Source organism: Vidua macroura, chromosome 8 (assembly GCF_024509145.1).
Source record: "Vidua macroura isolate BioBank_ID:100142 chromosome 8, ASM2450914v1, whole genome shotgun sequence".
In the NCBI taxonomy this organism is placed as follows: domain Eukaryota; kingdom Metazoa; phylum Chordata; class Aves; order Passeriformes; family Viduidae; genus Vidua; species Vidua macroura.
In genome coordinates this window covers 17755784-17769100 of record NC_071578.1, presented here as the reverse complement: position 1 = coordinate 17769100, position 13317 = coordinate 17755784, and the positions used below count along the sequence as shown (strand labels likewise).

The 13317-nt window shown below is 43.9% G+C and overlaps 1 protein-coding gene across 1 annotated transcript; it reads right to left on the bottom strand.

Annotated features, from left to right (window-relative positions):
- Positions 1-2843: 2843 nt before the first annotated feature.
- LOC128810842 (bone morphogenetic protein 7-like) lies at positions 2844-8786 on the bottom strand. Its single transcript, XM_053983982.1, has 5 exons — positions 8498-8786; positions 8246-8385; positions 7403-7519; positions 6092-6293; positions 2844-4467 (listed from the first exon to the last, which is right to left on the bottom strand). Exons 1-5 carry the CDS (start codon positions 8784-8786, stop codon positions 4019-4021), a joined length of 1197 nt encoding a protein of 398 aa, XP_053839957.1. The 3' UTR covers positions 2844-4018.
- Positions 8787-13317: the final 4531 nt, after the last annotated feature.

Genomic DNA, 13317 nt, shown 5'->3' with positions numbered 1-13317 from the left:
GGATGAGGCAAAAACCACTGGTTTTCAGGGGAATTATCTGGGTTTTTAGTGAAGATATCATACAAAGGTGCTCCTTCTCGGATAAAATAAGTCTTCTAACCAAGCTTGGTTAATCAAGCAGTTTCTGTGAGCAGATCTGAACCATGCCATAATGCCGCTTTGTGTCACAAGGCCTGAATTTACAGCATCACCAAATCGTGGTTTCAGTTAAAGTTTAGTCACTTCTCAGTATCAGGTCATTTTCTCAGGGGAAATCTGTAACTTTTGTTTTACACAATAAGGCAGGCCACGATCTAGCTCTGAATAAGGGCAGTTAGTATATGCAAGAATCTAAAGCTGCACACATTCTGTTACAACAGAAAGTTAGCAGTCCCCCTTATTCTGTGAATGGCTTCTAGCTATAAACCAAATAGGAAGAAATAAAACATTTTACTAGCTGCTTTAATGCACAATTGTCTCATTCACCAAAGGTAAGGCAAATTCACACCTACTAACTACTCTCCTTTGAGATGAGCTCCACTCCAGGCCAGCAGAGAAATGGCCTAGGTGTGACATACTTTTGCACAAAACCATTGAAATGCACCCTCTGGATGTGGCAATGTTCTCACATTAGCCCAAGCACTCCATCTCAGTTCTGGGCAAGTTGCACCCTCCTTTGGGATGAACCAGAAGTGAAGCTGCCTCTGACCATAAATGCATGTGCACGTGAGTGTACATAAGAATGAACCCACACGTATAAACGCATTTGCATGTGCAGTCTGAAAGGGACTGGCGATAGTCTGGAGGGTATGGTATCTGTGGGAAAGCCCTGGAATTTACCATAAACACCCAGTCACTCCTCTTTCCCGAAGACAAGCTCCAGGACTATGAATAAATACTATCCTCCTTGAGTCTTTCAAATAATTGCCCCATTTCCTACACGAAGAACAGGAACCATATTAATTACCCTTGGCAGTCTGGAAAAAACACCGAGCATTCCTAGAAGATTGCCTCATACCAAACAGCATTTTCAAGCCTGCAGAGTGGATAGAAGAGAGCTTACAGCAGAGCTGTGTGCCAACTTCCTCAGGGCAGGCACATAGAAGTTTTCTTCCCCAGCTCGCCACCCGCCCAAAAAAAGGAAACCACCTCAGATCAATTTCCCCAAGCCCATCCCTTCTGCCTTACCTGTTCCTGCCTTACCCCCAGCATATCCCTTCTCCTGCTCCAGTGTCAAGAAGCACCTGCCCATCATCTATACCTCGTGAAAGGAGCATCACAGAAATCCCTTAAAAAAAACATTTCTGCAAACAGGAGACCACTCTAGTGAATTTGTGCTCTTTATGGTTGGCTCTCTCCCACTCAGACCACACTGCAGTGTTGTCAGGACAAGGCTTAGTGCTCTCCACACCTTAAGGAGCAGAGTGTGACTGCACATACCTCACATGCCTGGACCACTTTAGTTCCAAACTTGGACCTAATGCTTTGTCATGGTGCTGAGCGTAACCCATCAGCTGTACCATAAGCAAGATTTTCTTCTTATTTTGGAATTTTTACATGTTTCAATTAATGAATAAGAAGAAAATTCACCTTTATTCTAAAGCAAAAAAAAAAAAAAAAAAAAAAAAGCAACAAAAATAAAGAGCCTACTTGTGCTTAATTGTTATTCTAATTACAAGTTGTGGTGTAGTGTAAATTTTTTTCCCTTGGCATTATTATGAACCTCATTTCCTTACAAAGTCCAGGATAAACAATTCCAATATATTTTGTTTTAATTATCAGGGTTTAATGGGGCATAATAAGACTAAGTTGAGTGGTGCAGAAACAAAATAATTTAATGTGTGCAAAACTACCTAGTGCTCCTAGCTTGCCTGTGCATATTTCACCAATTGTAGGGCAGCACTATGTTAGCTAATATTCAGCGTGCCCATCATTTATTTATTAATCATACTTGCTTTTCAGTAGAATTTCTTTTTCCTGGCATCTGAAACAAGAAGAAATACATTAAGATATCCTAGAAAAACAATGGGCAGTTCTCTGGGTTGAGCAGTGAAGGATGAAGCTGATATACAGCTGATGGTGCTGGAAGCATTTGTCATGCATGGACAGAAGATGCAATGTTGGACACAGATCCTCAGGTCCTGCCTCTGCCAATCCACTCCAAATGCTGCCAGTAAAAACTTCTGGCTTCAGTTCTTAGGGCCTCTAGCACAAGAAGCAAAGATAAACATCAGCTGAAGTCACCATTCAGAAACAACCTCGTCCAGACTCTCACTGTAGATGCATCTTGCCACTCTCAAGGTGTGGCTCCTACAGCGTTAAAACACTGCAGGTACTTCTGCAGTGAAAAGGGAAAAGTGCATAAGAGCAGCCTGGGAAATAAAACAGTTAAAGGGAGATCCTTTACGGCCCTCTATGCTTCCCAAGGTCCCTTTGGCAATGGCACTGAATCCCATGGCTGGGTGTGGCTGATGCAGCAGTTAGAACCACCCTACTACCAGATTTACATTCCACTTTACCAGGGCAACCATATATCAAGATTACTTGAGGAATAACTTGCTTTTACTTGAGGAATAACTACTGGATCTTCACTGAAGGGAAACATGTCTGTTCTCCTTATCTGTTATACCCCTTCACACAGAGGACTTGATACAGTACCCACTGAAGCCACTGGGAATGTCCTCTCTTCTGGAAAATGATTTGATTCATGACTCTAGGAAAGGTTCAAATACAACATACAAACCATACCAATGTTACATTACATTTATTTTAAAATTAGCATTTTATATTACAGATTAATTTAATATACCCCAAGTGTTTGGGTTTTAAATAAAATAAATTTATTATAGACATCAGTATTTACAGAAAGAAAAACATTGCATTTTTTTTTAAAGTCTCATTGGAGTAAAAAAATTCTCCATGAAGATTCTGGCCATGGGAGATGCCACATTCTGTGAGAGGTCAGCCTCCTTCAAGGGTTAATGGAGACAAGAAACCAACCAGGCTTAAGATACACCTCAATGCATTGACTGAGGAATGGCAATGGGCTGGTTACCTGCATGAAACTGTAGCAAGATTGAAAGATCTCAAGGGGCCCCATCCAAGCCTGTGTCCTCCTCTTCTTCAAAGAAGGGAAGGGAATCAGCAAGTACATTCTAGTAAAACTCACCTCAGACACCAGACCAGGCCAGTGTCTAAAATTCTCATGGGCCTCCAAAGCTTCATGGTTTTCTTTCTTCTTGCTAAACCACGAGGATTCTGACCCAAGCTTAGGATCCCACAGTGCAGCAAATACACAAAGGCAATCTCTGGTGCCACACACCCTGACAGCCATTACAGAGACAGGCACTGGCCTCACCATACAGAGTTGCAGCCCTGAGTTAGAAGCCAAGTATGCTCATTCCCAGACAAATACTGACCTATGGGCTCCTTCAGACTGGCTAGCAAGTCCCATGGGGACTTATGAGGAGTTCTCTGCATTTGGTAGAGCTGCATAAAACTCAGGAGAAGAAGTCCGTTTCCTGGTAATGCATGATCTACAAGTGGTAGAAACCTATGAAATTAGCTCTGGGCAAATACTTACCCTGAAAGCTCAAAGTAAGACTGCACATCCCCACTGGATCATGCAGCCAACACTGATTAAGGCTGTGCTACTGACACCTGCATCCCATGCTGGATTGAGGCAGGATGCCATGCCTGTTAAATCACTAGAAATTCTTAGCCTTGGTATACAGAACAAGACCTTAATTTGAACAGTCAACTTAATGTGTTCCAACTCCTTCACATAGCAAGTTCCTGATTTTAATAGGTTTCTTGGTTTCAGGCACTCAAAGAGCTCTCCATGGAGGTCTTGAAGTCCGCAATGCTTCACAAGCCAGCCACCTTTCCACAGCCACGGTGAGAGGAGGATTTGAAGCACAGACCAGTTTCTGTCTCTCCTGCCCCGTAAACTGAAATGCCATCTCCTTTGGTATCTTCAGTGGCAAATGGGGAGCTGAATCCAGGTGGACACCAAGTGCAGAGAAAAAAGAATGTCTTGCTAATGACAACCACACCTTGTTGCCACCATGTCTTTATAATTTTTAAGGACGACATTCTGTTTGTCATCAAAGTAGAGAAGATTGAGGGACTTCAATTCATCTGGCACACAGCAGGGCATGCTGACATCTTGAGACAATTTCAGTGTATAAACAATGGACTGAACAGTAGCATGGTTTGTTGCATTTAGACTTTCTCCCAAAGGGAAGATGCAGGATCCTCTGCAATAAAATGCATTGTATCCACTTGGGTAAATAATCCATCCTGACCAGCCAATAGCATGGAAGTCTACATAGAGCTCCCTTCGGTGACATGCTGCTAACGGGCTTCTGGCAGCAGCGGCCGCGGCAGCTCGGGGTCTCCTGCTCATGCTGGCACTGCTGCTTTCCACGACAGCAGTGTCTTGAGAAACATGTGAGGCATCAGATTTGGCAGGGTTTGTTTCTGATTCTGAAAGGAAGGTGTATGTTAATATTTCACAAACAAAGTTTATTTACAAAGTACAGTATTCTGCATGAAAGTCTATTTTAAGTAAATCTACATCAAAGTCTTCAGAGCAGATTTTAAAATGGCACCTAACCTGTGAATGTACCAGAAGGTGTGTATATTCAATTGCCTTTTCAGCCATACTTCCAAATCTGTCAAATTTTGCTCCTGAAAAAGCCCCAGTTCAGCAGAAATAGAAAAAAACCCCACAATGATCTATCTACCAAATATTCTGAACTCCACAGTTCCTCTTCGGGGCTGAATCTAGTCAGAATGGTATAAACTGTCTTCATACAGCCACTCCTACAACACACATTATTCTGGGCAGTGCTAACAGAGGGTGGAGATCACAGCCTTTTTCTCTCCAGCATTCTTCCAGGAGCTATACCAATACACTTGCAAAGCAGAATTTGCAGAAACCTGGTAATGTGCAAAGTAACATTGTAAAAAATATATGTTTCAAATTTTTGATTCTAAAAAATACCACCACCAGGTTTACAGATCACTGCTAAGAAATGAAGTGTACTGACAATAGGATGCTTTATTAAAGTATCTTCTGAGAAACCCTGGGATCCATGGACATCCATGTACACAAGCTGGATCGCTTCACTCACTGATTCGTAGAACAATCTGTATGGTCATTGACCGCGAACAACGTGCAGGTCTAGAGAGTTTCTTTGTTAAGAAATTTCTCAATCCTGACACAGTATGCCGTGCAGAGCTTGATGCTCATTGAACTGGATCTAGGATTTCACTATAAATTTTTATTTGGAAAACAAAAATAAACAGACCAATTTTTAATTTTTAAATTTTATTTTTAATCAATTTCACCACCTACTTCTGAATATCGTCCTACCTAACTTCTAATATGCAAATACAACCGTTTACCAGAAAAGCCTGGAAAGCCAGAACATCATGATTTTTGCCCCTCCTTCGAGCTCTTTGCATTTATCAGGGCCTAAAATCCAGCCTTAGCTGATATTACACTAAGGCCAGTCAGTGGGAGAGGTAAGACACTGTTTTGTATTTTAAGACACGAGGGCGTTGTCTTTGATGAAAGCAGCCTTTAGACACAATGCTAATTAGTCATTGAAGTTAAATAGGTGCTTAAAACCAAGACAAGGACAGAGAAGTTCAAATTGCTTGTTTAACAACCTCTTTCACTCTTAAAATCACACTTAATGACTCTACTTACAGATATTTTACCAGAATTTTGACAAAGCATTTCAGGTCACTGACTTTTTTCAGTATAAACCTAACATAAAATTTTCATGCAATTTTCACCACCACAAAAATAATATAAGCAGTACTTTAAAAATAGAACTTCCACCCCTTTACAAACTAAATAAACCGGATTCTCTTTAGGATTAATGAATATTTCTGGCACACACAGTTTTTGTGAGGGGAGGGGCAATTTAGGATGCTGGTGACCTACTAGAAGGACTATCAAGTCAAATTTCGATCACTGACAAAGCTGAACTTCAAACCTGTTCAATACTGCAAGTAAATAACTAAGGTTAGGTCTACGTGAGGTAGCAGGAGGTGACAGAAGATGAACAGGCAATTCATATTCTAAAAGAGCACTTACTTGTAGCAGAGGGTACAAAGCTGTGAGACCTCCGTTTGTTACTGTTCGTGAAGAGGACAAGAAGAGCATTTCTGCTCTCCTGCAAAGCGCTCTGGCTCTTGGCAAATGTAACCACGTTGTGTTCCATTTCATGGTTGGAAACATGTGTCGCAGTTATCCAAAAGCCATGGTTGGAGCTGCTGTTTCCAACCCACTTGGAAACCTGGTGAAGATAGGGAAAAGAAAAAATATTGTTTCAATATTCTAATTACAGCATTATAATTAAGCAATGTTTATATTAGGAAAAGAGAATAGGCAACAGGCATGAGAGCATAAGGACATATATTATAATAGAAGTGAGATAACAGTATAGCAGAGACTCCATTGACTTGAATATTTAAACCAGTAATTCAACACTTTAAAAATACAAAATAGCATATGCATTCCCCAAAGCTACATTTACAGAAAGAGCATTAATTTCAGAGAATTTACCAGTGAACACTTGAGTGTAGAAGTTAATATTAAAATAAGCTCTCTTTGACTTTCAGCAGAAATTTTTTTTCGTAGCAATCTGAACACAGCAATATTAAGTCTCCAGACTTTTCATACTATTAAGACTTATGTAAATGTAAAAAACATGGCATTTGAAGAAATTCACAATCAAGCAAATTTACTTCTCTAATTGTTATAACTGCACACTGATCGATTAGGCCAGGTCATTCTCTAGAAGGAATATCATGACTTAAAATGGAACTCAACCAATCATCCAAGCACGCTGTTCAGTCTGATCATAAAGCATAGGCAATGAAAAACACTGTCCCAGAGTACAGCTTTAAACCACGTGTGGGTTCTTTTGCTACAAAAAGGCATTCACCTGTTACGCTTTATGGATAGCTACAAAACAAATCCTGAAGCTCACAAATACAGAAGTCTATGGGGGAAGTTGAATGACAGGCAATCCAACCATGATAAACTCCGGAAACACAACATTGAAGCAATACTGCTCTACAGAAATGCTGCCAGAATAAAAAGGAGAAATGAAAACCTACTCTTAGTAGGCAACCAATGCCTAAGCCTGATGTCCCTCCATCGACTAGGTTTGGGTTACTCAGTTCTCACCATGCTTGTGCTCCTAGCAGCTCATAAACACTTCTTTAATTCAGGTAGCACCAGGTGTACTTCTAAGGGTAGAGAGAAAGCTTCTTCCTCTGCTGCTGTCCTTCTGTTTGAATTTAATTTGACCTCAAAACCCAGCTTAATGGCTATGCTGGAGTTATAAGGTGTCATCTCAAAAGTTTAAGAAAAAAAATTAAGTCAGATTTCTCTGCTTACTGTCTGTGTGACGTTGAAGACTTCCCAGCCTTCCGTGTAGAGGGACAATAACCTTGATGCAATGAGGTGTTTTTTATGTGGCTTATTTTCACTCTCCAAGAGCTCATACACTTCCACCTAAATAACAGCAATATACAACAAAAACAAGAAGAAATTAATTTGATTGTTATTACAGCAAACTAGGAGGATGAAGATTATGCAGGTTTCTGCTACATCACACCTGTAAAACTGTACCGTCATTCTAAAAGAGGTAAAAAGTAGATTTAGGACAGTTTAAGAGGAAAACAGTTATCGCTACATACATCTACTTCTAGATGTATTCAGAGGCAGGATACCAGATATAGATACTATCGAAAAATATCCTAACCATCCCTATCCTGTTTTGAACACCTAATACCATCAAAGTCTTCTGTTCCTCCACATACTTGTCTTTAGGTCTGGAAAAAGTCCAAAAACCCTTTGCCAGAGAAATAGACACTCAATTTCCTTGCCCGCCCTGTTTTCCCATGAATCCCTGGCTGCTATTACTATTTTTCGGAGCAGCTCCAGCAGACACATTTCAATTCGAATTTTGAAACATCTCAAATCCCATAAAAGTACATTTGGGATAGGTATGACATTGGTATCTTTAGGGAAAGCTCACCGCCATAGCACAAAGGTCAGCGTAAAGCCAAAGTCAAAACTTTGCATTACTTCTTTGCATGCTGGAGGTAAAGAAAAAGTGAGGATGACAAAACAAAAATAACAACACAGCAGGTTCGTGTGGCACGTAGTTGCACTCCTTATTTTCAGTATTAGTAACAAAGGTAACAGAATTAAGTGTTTAACTATTTCCCCACTTACTTTGCAGAAGTGTTGCATGTCGGACCTTCTGGACCGATGCGTCCTCTTAAGCTTGAAGACCCTGAACTCGGCTTTCAGCATCTGCTCGCCCTTCTCCATCGCGCTGATGTCGAAGTAGAAGTGGTGGTGGTCCACGTGAACTGGAAAAGACCCTTCTTTAGGAACAATGCCAGACCCCGCCGGGCCCGGCCCGCCCGCCGCGGGGCTCCGCGGGGATTCACCGCGGGCTCGGCCCCGCCGCCCCGCGCCCACCTCGGTCCTCGAAGCTGCGCACCACGTCGCCCTGCAGCAGCCCCGGGGCGCGGGTGATGCCGTTGGCGTCGGCCACCTTGTTGAAGAGATCCACCATGAACTGGGGCGGCTTCTTGCGGGGCAGCACGTCGGGCGGCAGCTCCTCGATGTCGAAGACCTCCCGCAGGCGCTGCAAGGCCTCCGCCAGCACGGCGTCCCGCGGGTCGGGGCGCAGGGGCAGGGCGTTCGCCGCCCGCAGGCTCAGCAGCCCGGCCAGGCACAGCCACAGGCACGGCGGGCGGGTCGCCATGGACGGCGGCGCGGGCTCGGCCGGGCCGCCTCGGGCGCCCCGCGGCCGTGACCGCGCTGCGTGAGGGGGCAGCGGCCCTTCCGCGGGCCCGGCCCGGCCCGGCTGGGCGCGGCCAGGCGAGTGCGCCGAGCGCCGGTCAGGGCGCGCAGCCCCGAGGGCCAAAGGCCCCGGGCAGGGGCGGCCGCTCCGCGCCCGGGCCATCAGCGGCGCTTAAGGACTCAATGGGGCAGCGCCGTGCGCTCGTTGGCATCACAGCGGCCGCCGGGCCGCCTCGGGGGCTCGGGCTGCCGGGGAAAGGGCCAGGTGTCAGCGAAGAACACCGCACTTGCGAAACCCCTCTCCTTTGAATCGACCGTCTCTTTTTTCAGACGAAAAGGGCTCTATGATTTGAAGATTGCTGAGTCCAGCTGATGTTTCCCGTCGTTGCCGTAGCAAGAAAAAGCATACTGGGACCTAGGCGAGAGCTTCTGTACTTCCCTGCCTCCGGAATACCCGGGATCCCCGGCACCTTCGCGTCCCACAGCCTGCGGAATGCCCGGGATCCCCGGCACCTTCCCGTCCCACAGCCTGCGGAATGCCCGGGATCCCCGGCACCTTCCCGTCCCACAGCCTGCGGAATGCCCGGGATCCCCGGCACCTTCCCGTCCCACAGCCTGCGGAATGCCCGGGATCCCCGGCACCTTCCCGTCCCACAGCCTGCGGAATGCCCGGGATCCCCGGCACCTTCCCGTCCCACAGCCTGCGGAATGCTCGGGATCCCCGGCACCTTCGCGTCCCACAGCCTGCGGAATCGCCGCTGGTGCGGCCCCGGTGCCAGGGGCTTGGCCGGGCTGCAGGACGGAGGCTGTAGTTCCCCAGGCTCTGACTCCGGCCCTACAGCTTCCCAGGGGGAGGAGGCTTGAAGGACAGAGTCCGGGGTTCTGCTAGTGTAGTGCAGCAAGAACAGCCAGATTTTGAAGTATTCAGGGATAGGGGCGGGAATACACATTCTGACGAGCTATTTTAAGGCTTAACTATTTCCCTGAGTCAATTAGTTTTCAATAATTTGCTTTTTCCCACCCACTGGTTGATGAAGGGGATTCCACACCCCCCATCCGCAAAGAAATACTAAAACGGAAAACCAACCCATATGTACCAACCCCAGCCCTACGGATCCTGCAGAGTCATCCTGTTCAAGGCAGTCTGGCAACTTACAGAGGAGCAAATAGACCTTCCTGATGGTTCATGCAGCAGTGCCTGTTCTTCGTGTGCCACATTGCGCTGTGCTCTCTTTCCAGGTAGGTATTTTGTGGGGCAGATAAAAATGTCTACTGGCTCCTCTGCCTAGCCACACGATGTTAGACAGGAGTATTTGCATTGAGCAACCAGATGGACCTATAGGAGAATAAGGTGGGGACAAAGAGGCCACAGCTCCACACAGTCCCGAATTTTTGCCCCATGAAGTACAAAAGGCTAGTGGAGGAAAAGGGGAAGCAGTGATGGATTAATCAGACCAATGTAAAGAGCACTGTTGCAGAACATTAAAGCTTCAGCCAGCTTTGAACCTCAAAATTCTCCAGTTGTCTTGTAAGGGCTGCAGGTATCTCAGCTCATGCCTAACAACAGTGCTGGATTAAATATTACACATTCAGCTACCTGCCTGACAGCTTGGAAGAAGACTAGTAAGACAGGAGAAATCATCACTACACTGTTTTTCAGTCAACCTAAAAAGCTTTGCTTCCACTCCACCGCTTCTTCACATGCTTATCCTCATAAACCCTACCCTGCCCTTGGGTCTCTTCATTTACTCCCAGTATCCTCTCTAGGCATATACCTTCATTTTTACTCTCAGGATGCTGCTTCCAGACATTAATGTCTGGGAACACATAGCTAGGGTTCCCAAAGAACCTTAACTCTGCCCCAGAGGCAAAGATTTATGAAAAAAATCCTCTCTGTTTAATATAAGCTGGGACCACAAACAACGAAATGTCTCTATCGTAGTGCAACTGCAGAGATTTCAGCCTACAGTTAGCCAAACGTAACCCACTGAGTGCTGTGTTCTTTTATTTTCATATTTCTGATTAGGCAAACAACATAATGAAAGCCTCTCTCCCTATTCTTTTGTAAGACTGCATGACTCACCACTTATGTAAGCCTTATGCAGGAGTTGGTCATAGCTCCTCTGATGATTCTAAGTCTTGGTTTGCAATTAGTGCAAAGCTTCAACCTCCCTGTTCTGTACAATAAAAATAGGTTCTCTCAACTTACGTGTTGTGAGTAGTGTGGCTTTGGGAGCCCAGGAAAAGCTGTGCATCTGTAGGGAACTATGATAGGTAGTTAACTTAAAATTTTAGGTGGATTCTTTAGAGTTCAGCTTTGGCACTGCTTTCCCTTCTCTCTCAAATGACTGGATAAACAGCTTCTTGGGTCTGAAGAGTTCACAATCATTTGGCTCTCAGGTATAGTGTATGGGTAAAAATGGGGGTATTTATTGTATGGCCTGCCACATGGTCTTTGATGCCATTGTGGTGAATATAGCATAGCAATATTGAAAAAGCATGGTTACTGCATGGTATTATTAGTGGGCACAGCAAACTTGGGAGCCTTCATTGTACACTTCAGAACTTCATCAAGTTTGGACTGAAGGGCAAGTCCAACATTGCTGTTCAGAAAGGAAGAGCTCAGGTCAGAACACACCATCCCTTCTCTCACTTGTGTCACATTAGCATGAACAGTAAGAGCTGTGGGTAGAGCAGGCTGGAAGCTGCTTCTTAATACAGCTGCCCAACACTTCCGATGTTTTCTGTGCTGGTTTTGTAGTTCCTAATTTAATGACTCACAACAGGTCCATTCTTTCTGGGGAAAAGAAGATTACTTTTCTGCTCTGTGAATGAAACAATGATCTTCTGCAATCTCCCCCAGGTTTTTCAGGCAGGGAGCAAGAACACGAGGTGTTTCACTCATTTCCATAGCAGCTTAGGCCCATTTAAAAAAAAGAAAAGAGGAATGGCCCTTGCATGAAAGATGTCAGACTCCTCTTCACTTTTAGTGGTAGGAGAGGTAGCAAAACCACACTCACCAGAACAAGTTAAGAATTCCTAAGGAAAGCTTCATCTACTAAGTTTCAGCTGAAGGCACAGGACTGTACCACATCAGCATTACCGTGTGAAGTAGGAGTGGTGACATCACCCCAGAGCCTAGAATAGCAATCCCGTGAGGGCTGGGTAGATGGAGAGCCACTGAGTTAGTAACCATTTAGTATATTCAGCATTTAGTCTCAATGCTGCAACATGGAGTTATAAATGGCCCTAAGTAGCAGAGTGTTTTTACCATGTATCTAATATATAAATACCTCTCCCAGAGGAGATAAACTCCCAAGTGCAGACTTGCCAGCACATCCTGACTCCTAGACGTGTGCCCTATGCAAGCCCATCAAAAACTGCACTCTCAGTAATTTTCTATGATAGTTTTGTGTAACTTAGAGTTGCTGAATTAATGATCTAGACAATAAAATACCATATTACCTGTTTTTCCATCCAGGGCTTCTTTATACTGTGCTATCATTTCTTGAAGCATTTTTGAAGGACCTGAAAGATGTATTGTTTCCCTCTAAAGACTGTATCCATCAGATGGAGAAACTAATGCAGGAATTAGTGTTATATCCAAACTTACCCAGAGGTTTACAGCAGAAATTCCAGACACTCGTGCTTCTAAAAGACCAAGCAGGTAGATTACTTCACATTTTAAATCAATCTCAGTGACTATGTTACCAAATGTAAAATGTGGAAACAGGAAAAATTAGGAAGAAATGTAGTAATTTCTTAGCCCATACATTGTAAATATGCCAAAATTGGATAAAATTGCTATAGGGTCTCACCATCTTTATATATCTTTTGAGATGGCATAGCCACCAGCAGCACAAGAGGCATTGCATAATTTTTCCTTGCTGAATCACTGATACAGCTGTTCCACTGTTCCTTAACACCTCTTCCCTTCAAGAGAGAAAACTGCTTAAACTGTGATGATTGGATTTTACATATGAATCACAGCAGTATGCAAAAGGAATTCAAGTTAGTTATTATCCCATCAGTTTAATTATTCATCTACCCAGTTCCTTATTTTAGAAATAAAATTATTTTAGAAGAAAAAGAAAATAATAATTAAGTTTGTCCCTTCTGTTATAGCCTATTGAAAGGCAGAGAATTGCAGCAGTAGAAGACAGCAACATTTAGCCAAGTTAACAATCTTGGAATCGAAAGCAAAGCTGACCTTATGACTTGAATACAGCTGTCTATAGATGACTGCCACCTGAAGCCAAAACTTGCAGATGTAAACCCCCACTTCTTTATAGCTTTATTTGGGAGGATGACATTTATTATCTGCAACAGCCGTAATTCTCCACATGGTGCAGCCCTTTAAGAACAGGCTGAGCCACAGACAGAAGTTAGGCATTTTAAAATACCGTATTTAATTACCATTTCTAATCAATCTATCCATTCAGGAATTTACATTTATTTTGTGGTGGGTCATTATAGTCCAGAAAAGTCAAAGG